Below are 20,143 nucleotides of genomic sequence, written 5' to 3' on the forward strand. Positions count from 1 at the left end.
AGAACAGATGCGACGGAGATGGAGAAACTGGGAAATGTAGCCAAGGTGGCTGTGGGAGTCAGTGGGCTTATGGTGGATATTGGTCGATAGCCTATCCCAAGGAATGGAGACAGAGAAGTCAAGGAAGTGAAGGGAAGAGTCTGAGATGGACCATGTGAAGGCGAGGGAAGGGTGGAAATTGGGAGCAAAGTTGATGACATTTTCCAGTTCAGGGCGAGAGCAGGAAACGGCACCGATACAGTCATCAATGTACCAGAAAACGAGGTGAGGGAGGGGACCTGAGAATGTTCCACATATCCCACAAAAAAGCAGGCATAGCTAGGGCCCATGCGGGTTCCCATAGCAACACCTTTTAACTGGAGGAAATGAGTGGAGTCAAAGGAGAAATTGTTCAATGTGAGAACAAATTGAGCCAGGCTGTGGAGGATGGTGGTGGATGGGGGCTGGTTGGGCCTCTGTTCGAGGAAGAAGCCTCCTGTTGGGGGCTGGAGGTGTAGAAGGATTGGATGTCCATGGTAAAAAGGAGACAGTTAGGGCAGGAAATTGGAAACAGATAAAGTGGCGGAGGGTGTCGGATGAGTTGCGGATGTAGGTGGGAAGAGACTGGACAAGGGGAGAAAAAATATAGTTGAGATAGGAAGAAATCAGTTCCGTGGGGCAAGAACAGACTGAAACGATGGGTTTACCAGGGCAGTCCTGTTTGTGGATTTTGGGAAGGAGGTAGAAGCAGGCTGTGTGGTGTTGGGGGACTATGAGGTTGGAAGCCATGGAGGGAAGATCTACAGAGGAGATGAGGTCAGTGACAGTCTTGGAAATGATGGCTTGACATTCAGTGGTGGGGTCATGGTCCAGGGAGAGGTACGAGGAGGCAGCAGAGAGTTGGTGTTCAGCCGTTGCTAGGTAGAGGTCGGTTCGCCAAACAACAACAGCGCCACCCTCGTCAGCAAGTTTAATGACAATGTTAGGGTTGGACCTGAGATAACGGAGTGTTGCCAGTTCAGAGGGAGGTAGGTTAGAGTAGGTGACGAGAGCAGAGAAATTGAGACAACCGATGTCACATCGGCAGTTCTCAATGAAAAGATCTAGAGAGGGTAAGATTCCAGAGGGAGGGGTTCAGGTGGAAACGAGAACTTTGAAGAACTTTTGGGAGAAAGGGTCCACTGTGCGAGAGGAAGACTCCTGCCAAAGAAGTGGGCGCAAAGGTGAAGGCGACAGAAGAGGAGCTCAGAGTCTTGCTGAGCTCGAAATTCATTGAGGTGGGGGCATTAAGGGATGAAGCTCAGGCCTTTGCTGAGGACTGATTGTTTGAGGTGAGAGAGTGGAAGGTCAGGGGATAGTGAAAAAATGACAAGAGCTGAGATTGAAAGAAGGGATGGGGTCAGAGGAAAGTGAAGGGGAAGAAGGATCCGGAGAGGCATTGGTGTCCAAGAGCTGTTGAACCTTGTGATCCTTAACACCTGAAAGGAAGAAAAAAAGTTAATTGTTAAAGCACCAGATGAGTCGAAGGATGAAATGGAACTGCGGACCAGGATAGATTTGAGATAGAGTAAGTCGGTGCTACTGAAGAGAGAGGTCGCAAGCGTGCATGTGGCGGCAGATGGCGTTGAGCATGGATCACAGGATGCGGCGAGAGCAGTGGTTCGAGGAACGTGTAGGAACGCTGGTTCCTAACTAAAAGACTGAGTTCTACTCAGGTGATCAAACAAAACGAACTTTAATGAAACAAACAGGTTTTAACAAGGAACTGCAGGATAACATCGAATGTAGGTCTGCTCTCTCTGGAGGCTCCACGAGGACTGCCCCTGCAGTCCCGTGGCTGACGGCATGACGTCATCACGTTTTCCCGCCAGTGGGGAATCACGTGATGAACGGCGTGACGTCATCACGTTTTAGCCGCGCTGTTAAAGTAACCACGCTCTGTACAGTTAAACAGCATAAATAAAGATACAGACTCAGGCTGTAGCTAACATGTTGTTAAAGGAATTATATACAAACGATCTGGGTCCTTTGGTGGCTCCGCCACATGCGCCCCCCCAGAATTGTCTTTAACAGCAAAAGTGAGGCGTCGAGGAGGCCTGACAAGTCTGTCCGAGCGACTTCGGTAACCCTGCAGAGGAAGCTGATGGACGGTGGTCGAGCTGGCGGGCGGTTGTGGTCGAGCTGGCGCGGTGAGTGTGGTCGAGCTGGCGGGCGGCTGTGGTTGCTCTGGCACGGCGGCTGCGGGCAGTCGGCCACGTTTCGGCGGCTGAGCGATGATGACTGGGCGGTCCAGGTCCAAGTGAGCCGGCTTCAACCAGTCCACTGAAATGTGATCCGGCTTTCCTCCGATGTCGACCGAAAAGGATTTGTCTCCTGATTCGATGACGCGGAAAGGACCAGTGTAAGGGGGCTTTAGTGGATCCCAGTGAGCGTCGTGGCGGATAAATACGTACTCGGCGTTCTTCAGCTCCACTGGCACGTGGGAGCTCTGTAGGCCGTGATTTAATATAGGCACCGGAGCAAAGCATCTGGCCACTTCCTGGTGGCTGACGAGTTGCTGGGAGGCGGACCACGGCTCTGTAGGAGAAGGGAGGCAATCCCCTGGTACTCGGAGCGGCTGGCCATAAACGAGATCTGCCGAGGACAATTGCAGGTCTTCTTTGGGCGCTGTACGAAGACCCAAAAGGACCCATGGGAGTCTGTCCACCCATCCCGCACCTTGAAGACTGGCCCGTAAGGCGGCTTTAAGCGACCTGTGGAATCGTTCACACAGGCTGTTCGCCTGTGGATGATAGGCGGTGGTGTGATGAAGTTTGGTGCTGAGCCCCTGAGCTACAGCGTTCCAGAGCTCTGAGGAAAATTGTGGCCCACGATCGGAGGAGATGTCCGCCGGTACTCCGAAATGAGCAACCCAGCAGGAGGTGAAAGCTCTAGCGATGTCTGCCGAAGTGGTGGAAATCAAAGGAATTGCCTCTGGCCACCTAGTGGTGTGGTCCACCATGGTGAGGAGATGCGTATAACCATGGGAAGGCGGAAGTGGCCCCACAAGGTCCACATGCATGTGGTCGAAACGATGCTCCGGAACAGCGAACGTAGCCACCAGAGCTTTTACATGACGCTGGACCTTGGCCTTCTGGCAGACCACGCAGGTGTTGGCCCAGTCACGGACATCGAGGTGCATACCCTTCCAGACGAACTTCGCCGACATTAGCCGTTGTGAAGCCTTCATACCAGGGTGCGACAACCCGTGTATGGCGTCAAACACCTTCCGGCGCCATGCGACTGGGACGATAGGTCGGGGAACGCCCATGGAGACGTCGCAAAGGAGCGTGGTGCCTGCAGCCTGGAACCTGACGTCGGTCGCTTGGAAACTAGAGGGGACGGTTCTGTATGATTGGACCTCTGGGTCCGAGGCCTGATCCGCAGCCATGAGGGCGTAGTCAATCCCAAGGTGAACCGTGTGGTAAACCACTTTTACCGTTCACTATCGTTACACTATAGTTATCACTGTTAGATCGTTTCCCTATAGTTATCACTGTTCACATTGTTGTATCACTGTACGAGGTCGCCTCTTGTCACGCTGCTATGCCTGGGCTGACCACTGCCGACTCCGCCCATGGCTCCACCTACCTGCCCAGGTATAAAGGTGGTCGACTGGCTGGTATTCCTCCTTCTTGGATCCGATCACCCACGAGGGTGGGCTCTGTTATTTAGTCAATAAAAACCTATAGTTACTTTCTTAACTCGTCGCTTTTCATTGGATGAATTGATAGGTATATCAATTTTATTGACTAAATTTTAAAATGTCGTTACTTGAGCAGCCAAACAACCAGTCAACGGAGCAGCCAAACAACCAGCCAGACGCCCAGCTACAACAGCCACAGCAGCCGGCTTGGCTGCGAGCCCTCAAACCACCGTACCTGGATCTAAACCCACAAGCAACAAACGCAGCCCTCGACTTCAAACACTGGCTGTGCTGCTTCGAATCCTACCTGGAAGAATCCGGCGTCCCTCAGAGATCCAAACTAAGAGTTCTGACCGCCCAAGCGAGCCCTAAAGTATACGCACTCATCCAGGACATTACTACTTACGAGGCCGCTATCAACCTACTGAAACAGCAGTACCGGAGCCCGGTAAATTCCATGTATGCCAGACACCTCCTAAGATCCCGCCCGCAACAGCCAGGAGAGTCTGTAGCTGAATTTTTACGGGCGCTACGAACACTCGGCAGGGACTGTGACTTTAAAGCAGTATCGGCTGCAGAAAACACTGAAGATAACATCCGCGATGCCTTCGTGAAAGGCCTTCGGTCCGACTACTCACGGCAGAGACTGCTGGAATCAAAGGACCTCGACCTGAACACAGCTGCAGCCTTGGCCTACTCCCTAGAAGTGACCCAGCGGGACCTCGAGGTGTATTCCAGGTACAGTTCGCGACTCTGGGACTCGGGCCCGACCCCGACCGCAATACCCCTCGTAGCGCCGCCCCCGGGACCTACCTCAGCGTCGGCGTCCCGGACCCGATCGGGACCGCCACCCCCGGTACCGGCTGCGACTTCGGACCCCCGCGACCGGGCCGCCGGCTGCTTCTTCTGTGGGCAGGCGAAACACCCGAGGTCGCGCTGCCCAGCCAAAAACGCGACGTGCTCCAGCTGCCTGAAGAAAGGCCACTTCGCGAAGGCCTGCAGAGGGAGAGCAGCAGAGGCCAGCAGTGCCTCATGCGAACTGTGGGGGCGGCCATCTTTTATCAAGGCCACAGATGCCAGCATCCCCTCGTGTGAGCAATGGGGGTGGCCATCTTTGATCCAGGCAACCGACGCCAGCAGTGCCTCATGTGGGTTGTGGGGGCAGCCATCTTCTCCGCCATTTTGCCCAACCTTGTGGGCGCCTCCATTTTACCCACCACGCTCGACCGCCACCTTACCTCCAGACCTGACGACCGCTTCACCCACAGACTACAGCGACCCGCTCAGCCACAGACTAGCCTCCGTCACACTGGACCAAGCTCGCCCGCATCATCTGTCCAAGTCAATGATGGACATCAAAGTAGACGGCCACGCCACGACCTGCCTGTTCGACAGCGGAAGCACGGAGAGCTTCATACATCCAGACACGGTGAGCCACTACTCCCTCACTGTCCAGCCAACGCGCAACCGGATCTCGATGGCATCGAGGTCCCACGCCACAGACATCAGCGGCTACTGTGTTGTGACCCTGTCGGTTAAGGGCACGGAGTATAAAAACTTTAAACTCCTCGTCCTGCCCCAGCTATGCGCTGCCGTCCTACTAGGGCTGGATTTTCAATCCCACCTCCAAAGCGTCACTCTAGCATACGGTGGACCCCTCCCCCCGCTCACAGTCGACAACCAGCAGCCTTTAAATCACCCACCGCGTAACACCTGCGGCCTATCCACCCTCAAGGTCCCGCCACCTTCCCTGTTCGCTAACCTCACCCCCGACTGCAAACCCGTCGCTACCAAGAGCAGGCGGTACAGCGCCGGGGACAGAGCTTTCATTAGCTCTGAGGTGCAGCGTCTCCTGAAGGAGGGCATCATCGAGGGGAGCAGCAGCCCCTGGCGTGCCCAGGTTGTAGTCGTTAAGACCGGCAATAAAAACCGCCTGGTCATCGACTACAGCCAAACCATAAACCGGTACACCCAGCTGGACGCATACCCCCTTCCCCGCATATCTGATATGGTCAATCAGATTGCTCAATACCGGGTATTCTCTACCATCGACCTTAAGTCGGCCTACCACCAACTCCCTATCCGCCCCGAGGACCGCCAGTATACCACCTTCGAGGCGAATGGCCGCCTCTACCACTTCCTTAGGGTCCCCTTCGGCGTCACCAACGGGGTTTCGGTCTTCCAAAGGGAGATGGACCGGATGGTTGACCAGAACGGGCTGCAAGCCACGTTCCCCTATCTAGATAACGTCACCATCTGCGGCCGCGACCGGCAAGACCATGACGCTAATCTGGAAAGATTCCTCCGTACGGCCCAACGGCTGAACCTCACCTACAATAAGGAGAAATGTGTGTTTAACACCTCGCGCCTTGCCATCCTCGGCTGCATAGTAGAGAACGGAATCATCGGCCCCGATCCCGAAAGAATGCGTCCCCTCATGGAGCTACCCCTTCCCCACTGTCCAAAGGCGCTGAAGAGAACCCTGGGGCTCTTCGCCTACTATGCCCAATGGGTGCCGAATTATGCGGACAAAGCCAGACCACTCATGAAGACCACCTCCTTCCCCCTTACGGAAGAAGCACGCGCGGCCTTCTCCCTCATCAGGGGAGACATTGCTAAGGCCACTATGCACGCAGTGGATGAGTCCATCCCCTTCCAAGTGGAGAGCGATGCATCCGACTTCGCCCTAGCCGCTACCCTCAACCAGGAGGGGAGACCGGTGGCCTTCTTCTCAAGGACCCTACAGGGCCCTGAGATCCGACACTCTTCGGCCGAGAAGGAGGCCCAGGCGATTGTGGAGGCGGTACGCCGCTGGAGGCATTACCTCGCAGGCAAGCGATTTACCCTCCTCACCGACCAGCGTTCGGTCGCTTTTATGTTTAATAACAAGCTGAGGGGTAAAATCAAGAATGACAAGATCTTGAGGTGGAGAATCGAGCTATCCACCTACGATTATGATATCTTGCACCGGCCTGGTAAGCTGAACGAACCCCCTGACGCTCTATCGCGAATTACATGCGCCAACGCGCAAATTGATAGACTTCAGACCCTCCACAACGACCTCTGCCACCCCGGGGTCACCAGGCTTTACCACTTCATTAAGGCCCGCAACCTGACCTACTCCATCGAGGAGGTCAGGACCATGACCAGGAACTGCCAGACCTGTGCCGAGTGCAAACCGCACTTCTTTAGGCCGGACAGAGCAAGCCTGATCAAGGCCACCCGCCCCTTCGAGCGCTTGAGCATCGATTTTAAGGGGCCCCTCCCGTCCTCTGACCGTAATGTGTACTTCCTCAACATTGTTGATGAGTACTCCCGTTTCCCCTTTGCCTTCCCCTGCCCAGACATGACCAGCACCACGGTCGTTAAATGCCTGAACGACCTCTTTGCCTTGTTCGGGTTCCCAAACTATATACATAGTGACCGGGGTGCCTCCTTCATGAGCGAGGAACTCCGTCAGTTCCTACTAGCGAGAGGCATCGCCACTAGCAGGACCACCAGCTACAACCCCCGAGGGAACGGCCAGGTGGAAAGAGAGAACGCGACGGTATGGAAGGCCGTCCTCTTAGCCTTAAAGTCTAAGGGCCTCCCAACCTCTCGCTGGCAGGAGGTCCTCCCGGCGGTGCTGCATTCCACCCGGTCACTATCGTTACACTATAGTTATCACTGTTAGATCGTTTCCCTATAGTTATCACTGTTCACATTGTTGTATCACTGTACGAGGTCGCCTCTTGTCATGCTGCTATACCTGGGCTGACCACTGCTGACTCCGCCCATGGCTCCACCTACCTGCCCAGGTATAAAGGTGGTCGACTGGCTGGTATTCCTCCTTCTTGGATCCGATCACCCACGAGGGTGGGCTCTGTTATTTAGTCAATAAAAACCTATAGTTACTTTCTTAACTCGTCGCTTTTCATTGGACGAATTGATAGGTATATCAAACCGCATGGACTGTCGCGCGGGAGAGGCAATCTGCTAGCAGGTTGTCTTTACCAGACACATGTTGAATGTCCGTGGTAAATTCAGAAATAAACATCAGGTGACGTTGTTGACGAGCTGACCACGGTTCGGCGGTCTTGGTCAAAGTGAACGTTAGAGGCTTGTGGTCGACAAAAGCCGTGAAGGGACGTCCTTCTAATAAGAACTGGAAATGGCGAATGGCTAGAAAAAGGGCCAGCAACTCCCGATCGAAGGTGCTGTATTTTCTTTCATTGAACCGTAGTTGACGGCTGAAAAACGCCAGCAGTTGCCACGTGCCGTTCACCCACTGCTCCTGCACTGCGCCGATGGCGTAGTCTGATGCGTCTGTGGTAAGGGCGATGGTGGCACCTGGAAGTGGGTGCGCCAGCATGGTTGCGTTGGCCAAAGCGCTCTTGATGTTGACGAACGCCTGGTCCATCTCGGCCGTCCAGCTGATCGGATCCTTACCGGACTTGCCCTTGAGGCCCCCGTACAAAGGCTGCATAAGCTGAGCCGCCTTAGGGACGAATCGGTGATAGAAATTGACCATCCCCAGGAACTCTTGCAGGGCCTTGACGGTTGGCGGGCACGGGAAAGAGGTAACAGCTTCCACCTTCGTCAGTAAGGGGACTGCGCCGTCTGATGTTATGCGGTGTACCAAGAAATCGATCAGCTGCAGGCCGAACTGGCACTTGGCCGGGTTGATGATCAAACCGTGCTGACTGAGGCGTGTAAAGAGGGTACACAAATGGCAGATGTGCTCTTCCTTGCTGGCGCTGGCGATGAGAATGTCGTCGAGGTAGACGAAGATGAAGTTTAGGTCTCGGAGCACGGAGTGCATTTAGCGCTGGAAGCCTGTGTCGCGTTCTTCAAACCAAACGGCATCCGCAGGAACTCAAAAAGGCCGAAAGGGGTGATGACTGCGGTTTTCGGGACATCTTGCGGGTGCACGGGAACCTGGTGATACCCCCAGACAAGGTCGACTTTAGAAAAGATAGAATTTCCCGCCAAATGGGCCGAGAAATCCTGAATATGCGGGATCGGGTACCGATCAGGAGTAGTGGCATCGTTCAGGTGTCGGTAGTCACCGCATGGCCGCCGGCTGCCGCCCGGTTTCGGAACAATGTGGAGAGGTGAAGACCAGGGACTATTCGACCGGCGAATAATCCCCAGCCGCTCCATCGTGTCGAACTCCGCTTTCGCAGCCGCAAGCTTGCCGGGTTCAAGCCTTCTAGCCCGTGCATAAACCGGGGAGCCAGTAGTGGTGATATAAGAACATAAGAACATAAGAACATAAGAAATTGGAGCAGGAGTAGGCCAATCGGCCCCTCGAGCCTGCTCCGCCATTCAATAAGATCATGGCTGATCTGATCCTAACCGCCAATCTACTATCACAGAACCATCTCCTGAATCTAACAGAATTAGACACACGAAATAGGAGCAAGATCAGGCTACACGGCCCCTGGGCCTGCTCCGCTACCCACAGGGCCATGTCCGATCCGAACCTAGACTCATGTCCAAATTCCTGCCCGCTCCCCGTAACCCTTAATTCCCTTTACTTCTAGGAAACTGTCTATTTATGTTTTAAATTTATGTAATGATGTAGCTTCTACAGCTTTTTGGGGCAGCATATTCCATGGACCTACCACCCTCTGAGTGAAGTAGTTCCTCCTCATCTCAGTTTTGAAAGAGCAGCCCCTTATTCTAAGACTATGCCCCCTAGTTCTAGTTTCACCCATCATCGGGAACATCCTCCCCGCATCCACCCGATCCAACCCCTTCACAATCTTATATGTTTCAATAAGATCGCCTCTCATTCTTCTGAACTCCAATGAGTAGAGTCCCAATCTACTCAACCTCTCCTCATATGTCCATCCCCTCATCCCCGGGATTAACCGAGTGAACCTTCTTTGTACTGACTCGAGAGCAAGTATGTCCTTTCTTAAGTATGGACACCAAAACTGTATGCCGTATTCCAGGTGCGGTCTCACCAATACCTTGTACAACTGAAGCAATACCTCCCTATTTTTATATTCTATCCCCCTAGCAATGAATCACTTGCTGCACCTGCATACTAACCTTTTGAGTTTCATGCACAGGACCCCCAGATCCCTTTGTACTTCAGTACTTTCAAGTTTCTTGCCATTAAGATAATAACTTGCTCTACGATTTTTCCTGCCAAAGTGCATAACCTCACACATTCCAGCATTGTATTCCATCTGCCAAATCTCTGCCCACTTACTTAGCCTGTCTATGTCCCCTTGCAGGTTTTTTATGTCCTCCTCACTCACTACTTTCCCTCCCATCTTAGTATCATCTGCAAACTTTGATATGTTACACTCTGTCCCCTCCTCCAAATCGTTAATATAGATTGTAAAGAGTTGGGGACCCAGCACTGACCCCTGTGGAACACCACTAGTTACTGATTGCCAGTCTGAGAATGAACCATTTATCCCAACTCTCTGCCTTCTGTTAGATAGCCAATCCTCTATCCATGCCAGAATATTACCCCCAATCCCGTGATTTTTTATCTTAAGCAATAATCTTTTGTGTGGCACCTTGTCAAATGCCTTTTGGAAGTCTAAATACACTACGCCCACCGGTTCCCCTTTATCCACCCTATATGTTACTTCCTCAAAGAACTCCAGCAAATTTGTCAAACATGACTTCCCCTTCATAAAACCATGCTGACTTTGTCCTATTAAATTATGATTATCCAAATGTCCTGTTACTGTCTCCTTAATAATGGACTCCAAAATTTTACCTACCACAGATGTTAGACTAACCGATCTATAGTTTCCAGCCTTCTGTCTGCTGCCCTTTTTAAATAAGGGTGTTACATTAGCAGTTTTCCAGTCTGCCGGGACCTTTGCTGAGTCCAGGGAGTTTTGGAAAATTATTACCAATGCATCCACAATCCCTACCGCCACTTCCCTCAAGACCCTAGGATGTAAGCCATCAGGTTCAGGTGATTTATCCGCCTTGAGTCCCATTATTTTACCGAGTACCACTTCCTTAGTGATTTTGATCGTGTTTAGCTCCTCCCCCCCTTTAGCCCCCTGTTTGTCCAGTGTTGGGATATTCTTAGCGTCCTCTACTGTAAAGACTGATACAAAATATTCATTCAGTGTTTTTGCCAACTCCATATTTCCCACCATTAATTTCCCAGTCTCATCTTCTAAGGGACCAACATTTACTTTAGCCACTCTTTTTCTTTTTATATAACTATAAAAACTCTAACTATCTGTTTTTATATTTTTTGCTAATTTACTTTCATAATCTATCTTCCCTTTCTTAATCAATCATTTTGTTATTTTTTGCTGTCTTTTAAAGTTTTCCCAATCCTCCTCCCACTAGATTTGGCTACCTTATATGCCCTTGTTTTTAGTCGAATACTATCCTTAATTTCTTTACTTAGCCACGGATGGCTGTCTTTTCTTTTACACCCTTTTCTTCTCAGTGGAATATATATTTTTTGGAAGTTGTAAAATAACTCCTTAAATGTACACCACTGATCATGTATCGTCTTACCCTATAATCTATTTTCCCAATCCACTCTACTCAATTCCGCTCTCATACCTTCATAGTCTCCTTTATTCAAGCTTAGCACACTTGTTTGAGATCCAACCTTCTCACCCTCTAATTGAATATGGAATTCAACCATGTTATGGTCACTCATTCCAAGGAGATCCTTTACGAGGACATTTTTAATTAATCCTGTCTCGTTACACAGGACCAGATCTAAGGTTGCTTGCCCCCTGGTCGGTTCAGTTACATACTGCTCAAGAAACCCATCCCTAATACACTCAATGAACTCATCCTCAAGGCAGCCCTGCCTAATTTGATTTGTCCAATTAATATGATAGTTAAAATCCCCCATAATTATAGATGTTCCCTTATTACAAGCCTCAACTATTTCCTGATTGATACTCCGTCCAACAGATATGCAAATGTTCGGAGGCCTATAGACTACGCCCACTAGTGTTTTTTTCCCTTATTATTCCTTATCTCCACCCAAACTGTTTCATTATCCTGATCTTTTGACCCAATATAATTTCTCTGTATTACAGTGATTCCTTCCTTTATTAACATAGCCACCCCACCTCCCCTTCCCTCCTGCCTGTCCTTCCTGATCATTAAATAACCTGGTATGTTTACTTCCCAGGCATTGTCACCCTGCAGCCATGTTTCTGTAATGGCCACAAGATCATACCCATATGTAGTTATTTGTGCCACTAACTCGTCTATTTTGTTACAAATGCTACATGCATTCAGATAGAGAACTTTCAAATATGTTTTGTGACACTTAGTTCCTGCTTTTGCCCTTTTTATTACTTTACCTTTTACTCCATACCTTCTGCCCCTTCCTGACACACTCTGGTTTTTAATTTCCCCACTGCTACCTAAGTCTATGACCTTCTCTGTTGTCATTTTTATTATTTGCTCTCTAGGAACCTCCCCCCCACTAGTTAGTTTAAAGCCCTCTCTACAGCCCTAGTTATATGATCTGCCAGGACTCTAGTCCCAGCACTGGCCAAGTGAAGCCCATCCCAACGGAACAGTGCCCTCCTGCCCCGGTACTGGTGCCAGTGTCCCAGGAAGCAAAACCCATTTCTCCCACACCAGTCTTTGAGCCACGCATTTTACTCTCTAATTTTATTTGTCCTAGCCAAATTCGCTCGTGGCTCAGGTAATAACCCAGAGATTATTACCCTTGAGGTTCTGTTTTTTAATTTGACCCCTAGCTGCTCATACTCCTTTAACAGAACCGGCTTCCTAGTCCTATCTACGTCGTTTGTACCAACATGGACCATGACAACTGGATCCACCCCCTCCCACTGCAAGTTTCTTTCCAGCCCAGAGGAGATGTCCTTAACCCTGGCACCGGGTAGGCAACACAGCCTTCGGGACTCTCGCTCTCGGCTGCAGAGAACTCTATCTACCCCCCTAATAATACTGTCCCCTACCACTACAACATTTCTATTTACTCCCCCCTCTTGAATGGCCCCCCATTCCACGGTGCTGTGGCCAGGTTGCTCATCCTCCCTGCAGTCCCTGCTCCTGTCCCCACAGGGAGTAAGAACCTCGAACCTGTTGGACAAGAGCAAGGGCTGCGGCTCCTCCAGCTCTACCTCCTGGATCCCCGTACCTGCCTCACTCATAGTCACACCGTCCTGTCCCTGACCATGGGCTACATCTGACTTAATTAACTTCATAGGTGTGACCACCTCCTGATACACAGAGTCCAGGTACTTCTCCCCCTCCCTGATGTGTCGCAGTGTCTGAAGCTCAGACTCCAGCTCATCAACACGGAGCTGGAGTTCCTGTAGCAGCAGACACTTGTCACAGACGTAATCACCGTGAGCCTCAATGGAGTTCACCGGCTCCCACATCTCGCAACAGTAACACATCACCTGCTCCATTCTATGTAATTAATTAAATTTTTTTATTGTTAGTTATGGACACCCTCTGCCCGATTTTAGATGCTAGCATCCCCTTTAATTAATTGGATTTAAATTAAATCAATCCCTCTAGTTACACCAGTTAAATGGTTTACCAACAGTCACTCTGCACCAGAAAGGCCTTATTAACTACAACCCACACAGTTAAAGTTTGAAAAGAGCACCTACACCCCACTTACCCTAACTCACACTTACCTAAACTCACAGCACTCTTTGATGACTCGCACTCAGTGCTTGCTCGCACTAGGACTGGTCTTTTTATACTGTTTGTTTGTTTACAGCCAAATGAGTCACCCCTGCTGATTGGTTAGAAAACTGGTTTCCACTGCCTGCTGTGCCAATTTACTCCTACTGCAGTGTAACCTTGCTTTACTCTTCTTAAACCAACAGAATCCCAAATATTTAACTTTTCCCCTTTACTTAAACTGCTTAAGCAATCTTATCAAGAATGATTTAAAGAGAAATAACAATTAAAGAACTCTCACACTTACCCAAACTCACAGCACTCTTTGATGACTCACACTCAGTGATGTTTAACACCATGCTTCGTGGCCGAGGAGGAGAAAGTGGGCCTGGTCAGCTCCGGGAACTCTCCGAGGAGCCGAGTGAAGTCATCTGGAGATGGGAACGCGCAGGCGATAGAGCGCGCCACGGTGGTACCATGGTGGCACGGAATCAAGTGGAAGGTGGCTGCGTTGATCAACCGGCGGTGCCGGACATCGACGAGGAGGCCGTTGGCACACAGAAAATCCACCCCTAGGATGGCCTGCGAGACTGTGGCCGTGACGAATTCCCAATGGAAGCGCTGACAGCCAAAACGCACTTGGACCTGCCGCTTTCGGAAAGTTCAAATGGCTGTGCCATTAGCCGCCACGAGGGAAAAACCGTGGTCCCCAGCTTGCATATCGAGATTCAACACAGGTAGGATGCTACACTGCGCCCCGGTGTCACAAAGGAAACATCGACCCGATAGGGAATCGGTGATGTAAAGAAGTTTCCCGAAAGATCCGATGGCCATCGCAGCCGCGGAGCGCCCGTTAGACCCAGTCCTCCTTCGCCAGGAATGCTGCAGGAGCTTTGTTTTTTTGGGGGCGAAAAGCTGCAGGGAGAGCGGCAGCGTCGTGCTTTTGCACCAAAACGGGCATGGTCGGAGCACCAGCCCGCTGCAAGAGGAGCTGGAGCCGCGTCTGTGGGGGATGGGCGTCTCGTGGCAGCGCAGCACTGCTGGGTTACTGTGAAAATGTTATCTGCTTCGGCAGCAAGCTCAGCGCAGTCTGTGACCTCGGACTTGGCTAGGGCAGCCTGCACCTGCTCTGGCAGTTGGCAGAGGAATAGCTCCCGGAAGAGGAAGCATTCCGGTTCGGCACCTAAGGGCATGAGCATTTGGCTCATGAGCTCGGACGGTTTGGAGTCCCTGAGGCCGGGCATAGTGAAGAGCTGGCCAGCACGTTCTGACTTCGAGAGGCCGAAGACTTGTAGCAACCGCGCCTTTAACATATCATACTTGCGGTCAGTAGGAGGACTACCGAGGAGGTTGACGATCTGCGAGGCAGTGGCGCTATCGAGGGCGGAGACCACGTAGTAATAACGGGTCTGATCCGCGATGATGTTCCTGATGGCGAACTGGTCTTCAGCCTGGATAAACCACGCGGCTGGTTGTTGTTCCCAGAACTGTGGCAGTTTCAGGGTCATGGTGTTCGTTTCCATGCTGAAGATCTTCCGCGAAAACCGTTCACGAAAGTCGGGGTCACCGATGTAGGAACGCGGGTTCCTAACTAAAAGACTGAGTTCTACTCAGGCGATCAAACAAAACGAACTTTAATGAAACAAACAGGTTTTAACAAGGAACTGCAGGATAACATCGAATGTAGGTCTGCTTTCTCTGGAGGCTCCACAAGGACTACCCCTGCAGTCCCATGGCTGACATCATGACGTCATCACGTTTTCCCGCCAGTGGGGAATCACGTGATGAACGGTGTGACGTCATCACGTTTTAGCCGCGCTGTTAAAGTAACCACGCTCTGTACAGTTAAACAGCATAAATAAAGATACAGACTCAGGCTGTAGCTAACATGTTGTTAAAGGAATTATATACAAACGATCCGAGTCCTTTGGTGGCTCCACCACAAATGCATGATCTCATTTATAGGTGTTGGTTGAGGAATAATTATTGGCCAGGACACCAGGGCGAACTCCCCGACTCTTCTTCGAGTAGTGGCCATGGGATCTTTTACATCCATCTAAGATGGCAGACGGGGCCTCAGTTTAACATTTCATCCAAAAGACCACACCTCCGACAGTGCAGCACTCCCTCAGTGCTGCACTGGAAGTGTCAGCCTGGATTTTGTGCTCAAGTCCCTGGAGTGGGGCTGTGAATCCACGGTCTTCTGGCTTAGAGGCGAGAGCGCTACCCACTGAGCCACAGCTGACATCTCACTCCACACGACAATGATAGGTAGTGATGGAGTTGAATCTGATTGCAAGGGCACCAGCAGCCTTCTGCTACATCATCCTGGAGGCTATTCTTTTCAGTATGAGTCTAGACAGCAAATGTCAGCAGGCTGTTCAACCATGGAGGGTATCATAGTTGAGCCCTCTCCTATCCTTACTGATATGAATCTTGTCATTCATGTGGAAATGACTCATGAAATGATACTGGGCAGCCTGCTGGTGGCGCTGTCCAGGGAGAGTATAAATACTCGGGCACGGGCCCAGCTTGCGCAGGACATTCTTAACAGGAACTAGTGAAGGACACAACTAGACCTCCATGTTGAACAACAGTTGAGTAAAGCCTTGTTTAATACTTAGACCAAGTGCCTAGTAGTTTTCTTACGTCACTTACCTCATGTTCACACACTTGCAGGGGGAAAAGTCATCAGAAATTATTGAGACTTTTTTTATTTAGTTCATACTTTGGTTCTGGATGACGCTGGCAAGGCGGGCATTTATTTATTGCCCACCCCTAATTACCCCGAGCAGGTGGTGGGGAACCTTCTCCTTGAACCGCTGCAGTCCTTGTGGTGAAGGTACTCCACAACGATGGTATTCGGGAGGGAGTTTCAGGATTTTGACCCAGGCAGCTGAAGGCACGGCCGCCAATGGTGGAGCGATGAAAATCGGGGACGTGGAAGAGGCCAGAATTGGAGGAGCACAGAGCTCTCGCAGGGTTGTAGGGCTGGAGGAGGTTACAAAGATAGGGAAGGAGCTGAACACTAACCTGAGAGCGAGAATGGATTTCCTGGGTGTAATGAGCTCATAACCACATTTCCAAGGAACGATTTTACTACTCTGGTGCACAGAGGTAATCTTTGCCTGCAATCAAGAAATTGTAAAAAGTACACAAGTATAATATTGTGCATGACCCCCCCCTGAAATGACTTTTGCTGGCTCCCTCTGCAGTGTGGAATGGATCAGCTGCAGGAATCAGAGGAAGAGCTTGTGGACAAAGAAGCCGAAGAAGAGATCACGAAGCTGGAAATCATAGACGTTGGCCCAAAAGTAGACCAACTGTAAGTCATTTTTATTTCTGTTTTCATAAACTGTCATGCATGTTTTTGGAATACTTTATACCCAGAAGATAAATAATAAATTCAGCACAGGAACTGTGTAATAGAAAACAAGAGGTATAAGCCTAGAAATTCACCGTTAAGGCTGGTTTTGTTGAAAAAAATGGCGCCCGCCTCATTTCCGCTGTGGGACACGTGTGGCCACCATTTTGGTGAGGACCACAGCGCTGCCGTTGACAACTAGCTAGCTTCTCAAATTTAAATAAGCAGATCGTGGCGTCAATCGGTGTGCAATGCCTGATTTGACGTCATGAATGCTATTTTAGACAATCTTGCTCTCCATAACAGCGTATCCTGAATACACACAGAAAAGTGTGCATGAAGCAGACCTGCAGAGATGCTGTCAGCGCTTCTTAAAGGGACACACACATCTTTCGGGTAAGCTTGAATTGCAGCTTTTGGGACTTTAAAAAAAATATTTTATTGAAGTAGTGGCTTGATGCAATAGATTAAAAAAGGTGTTAAAGTGTGCAGGGAGTGCTGCTGGACGCTTGCAAGGCTTCGGATGGTAAAGAAAGGCCTCTAAGAAGACAGAAAATGTTGGAAATAAGCACCAGGTTGGGCAGCATCCATGGAGAAAGAAACAGAGTTAATGTCTCAGGTCGCGATGCTGGCTGACCTGCTGAGTATTTCCAGCATTTTATGCTTTTATTTCAAATTTCCAACAGCCACAGTATTTTGCCTTTTGAGAAGACCACTTTCTCACAGTCCTGGGGGGCACATGGAGATGATGCAGAAGCAGCAAAAGAGGCAAGCTGCTTGCAGAGGGATGAGGAAGAAGCAGAAGAGGAAAATGCAGAAGAGGAAAATGCAGAACAGGAGGAAGCAGAAGAGGAAGACGCAGAAGCGGAGGAAGTGGAAGGAAGAAGGTAACCCAGACAGCCCCTTTCTGGCCGGGATATCCAGATGAAATCATCCGGCTGCGGTACCAGTGACCACAACCCCAATTCCCCTTTCAACATTTGTCCCATACCTTACCTTCCCTCTGTTACTGACCATCACAGCGTCCTCTTGGCCACAATACTGAAATAAAAGCCACCACAAAGCAAACTTTCCAATCCAACTTTATCTATATGTGCATCCAATATGACATCAAGAAATTAACTCATCACCCTTATGCATTCCCTTAGTGACTGTCTTGTATGTGCCTTTGCCTATCCTAGTGATGCCACACAGTGCTACCCCAGTGGCTACAGCATGGCAGGTGGAGGCTGCTGACTTTCAGTGGGGGGACACTGCAGATGTCCTTGCAGGACGACCTCGAGGAGTTGGTGGCTGGGAATGTCAAATCAAGTGACAGTATTTCTTCTTCTTCTTCTTCACTCTCCTCTCCCTCTTCCTGGACAACCACTGGCTGAGGAGGCTGGATTGCTTGGGTGTCTGAAATGAGGAAGACACAAGGGTAGGGTTGTGGTGGGTGGGGGAGCGAAAAAGCAAGAGCTACATTTTTACACCATGCGCATCCTGTAAACTGGAAGAGATTGTGGGATGAGGGGGAAGTGGGATGTGAGAAGAAGGATAACGTATGAGGATACCAGCATCTTGTATTCTTTCAGCCCAACTGCTGGTCCAGGGCTCAGCCATGCCCCTGCCAAGAATGGCCAGCACTGGCTCCTCCAAGGGGGGGAGGTGAAGCTAGGAATGTGAGAAAATATTTGCTCTGAACCCTCATTTTCTCCTTATCCTTGTGTTTGGTACAGATTGCTGATAGGCGAGTGATTGGGGGCGGGAGGCGGGGGTGTGTGGGTGGCGTCATGCAATGAGCGGTGTGTGAGGTTAGTGGTGCTGTTAGTAGGAGACGGCTTTTGAAGATGCATGCACTGACCTTAACCACTGGTCTGAGGTCATGAAACGACTTTGGGCACAGGAGCCAGGTGGTGGGGGCGGCACTGCTGGCAGTGACGGCCTTGGTGATCTGGTCCCACATCATTCTTTCTGGAGGGCCTCCTGGCCCCCTGTGGGTAGCGGACCTCTCTTACAGTGTTGATCCCCTGCACAAAGCTGGAATGCTGCGTGCGAGACCCTGGGTGCCCTTTCCCAAGCTTGTTGAGCCATTTGTGTCGGTGCTGAAGCACATTTACCATTTTTTTACGTGCAGAAGGCAGTTCAGCTTTAAGAGCTGAAGACAGCCATTTCGAAATTATCTTTAATGTTAATTCTTTTTCAGAAGGCAATTAAGCTCTAAGAGCTAAAGACTGCCTATTTTTAAATGATTTTAATTTTAGAAGGCCCCTTTAAGGGCTTGAGACTGCTTTCTGAAATGACAGTCTAGCTTGAAGACAACACTGCCTTGCTCTAGGGACGCTACGACCATGCTACATTGGGCCTCCTGCTGAGAGTACCGCCCGAAACAGCGTGTTACATGGTGAGCTCTGCGCTCCGACCATTATGGGCGGGAGTTAACCTCGCCCCATGGTGGCACCGGCCGTTTTCCCGTGCTATCGGATTTCTAGGCCATAGAGTATAAAATATAACAGATGTAATGATGATGCTGTATAAAACTTTAATAAATCCTCAGTTAGAGTACAGTGTGCAGTATTGGGCTCCACACTATAGGAAGGATATTGGGATTACGGAAACATGGCTCCAGGGTGGCCAAGACTAGGAATTCAACATCCAGGGGTATTCAATATTCAGGAAGGACAGGAAAAAAGGAAAAGGAGGTGGGGTAGCATTGCTGGTTAAAGAGGAGATTAACACAATAGTAAGGAAGGATATTAGCTCTGATGATGTGGAATCTGTATGGGCAGAGCTGAGAAATACCAAGGGGCAGAAAATGTTTGTGGGAGTTCTATACAGACCCCCAAACAGTATTGCTGAGGTTGGGGATGGCATTAAATGGGAAATTAGAGATGCGTGCAATAAGGGCACAGCAGTTATCATGGGTGACTTTAATCTACATATAGATTGGGCTAACCAAATTAGCAACAATACTGTGGAGGAGGAATTCCTAGAGTGTATATGGGATGGTTTCCTGGACCAATCTGTCGAGGAACCAACTAGAGATCAGGCCATCTTAGACTGGGTATTATGTAATGAGAAAGGATTAATTAGCAATCTTGTTGTGCGAGGCCCCTTGGGGAGGAGCGATCATAATATGATAGAATTCTTCATTAAAATGGAGAGTGAAGTAGTTGGCTCAGAGACTAGGGTCCTGAATTTAAATAAAGGAAACTACGATGGTATGAGGCACGAGTTGGCTAGGATGGATTGAGGAACGTTACTTAAAGTGTTGACGGTGGATAGGCAATGGCAAACATTTAAAGATCGCATGGATGAAACTACAGAATTTGTTCATCCCTGCTTCGCATAAAAATAAAACAAAATGGTGACTGAACTGTGGCTAACAAGGGAAATTAGGGATAGCATAAGATCCAAGGAGAGGACATATAATTTGGCCAGAAAAAGCAGCAAACCTGAGGATTGGGAGCAGTTCAGGATTCAGCAAAGGAGGACAAAGGGATTAATTAAGAGAGGAAAAATAGATTTTG

The 20,143-nt window shown here is 50.1% G+C and overlaps 1 protein-coding gene across 1 annotated transcript in view; it reads left to right on the plus strand.

The window, feature by feature from the left end:
• Nucleotides 1–20,143, plus strand: part of LOC147081053 (dynein regulatory complex subunit 7-like) — a 72,520-nt gene that overhangs the window by 4,647 nt on the left and 47,730 nt on the right. Inside the window, exons 2-3 of the mRNA XM_085980984.1 lie at nucleotides 16,486–16,595; nucleotides 17,321–17,521. Of these exons, the coding sequence (XP_085837110.1) occupies nucleotides 16,492–16,595; nucleotides 17,321–17,521 (305 nt within the window). The 5' untranslated portion in view covers nucleotides 16,486–16,491. The remainder of the gene's footprint in view (nucleotides 1–16,485; nucleotides 16,596–17,320; nucleotides 17,522–20,143) is intronic.

Source organism: Somniosus microcephalus, unplaced genomic scaffold (genome assembly GCF_052327205.1).
Source record: "Somniosus microcephalus isolate GS21.2 unplaced genomic scaffold, FLI_Smic_1.0 scaffold843, whole genome shotgun sequence".
Classification (NCBI taxonomy): Eukaryota; Metazoa; Chordata; class Chondrichthyes; order Squaliformes; family Somniosidae; genus Somniosus; species Somniosus microcephalus.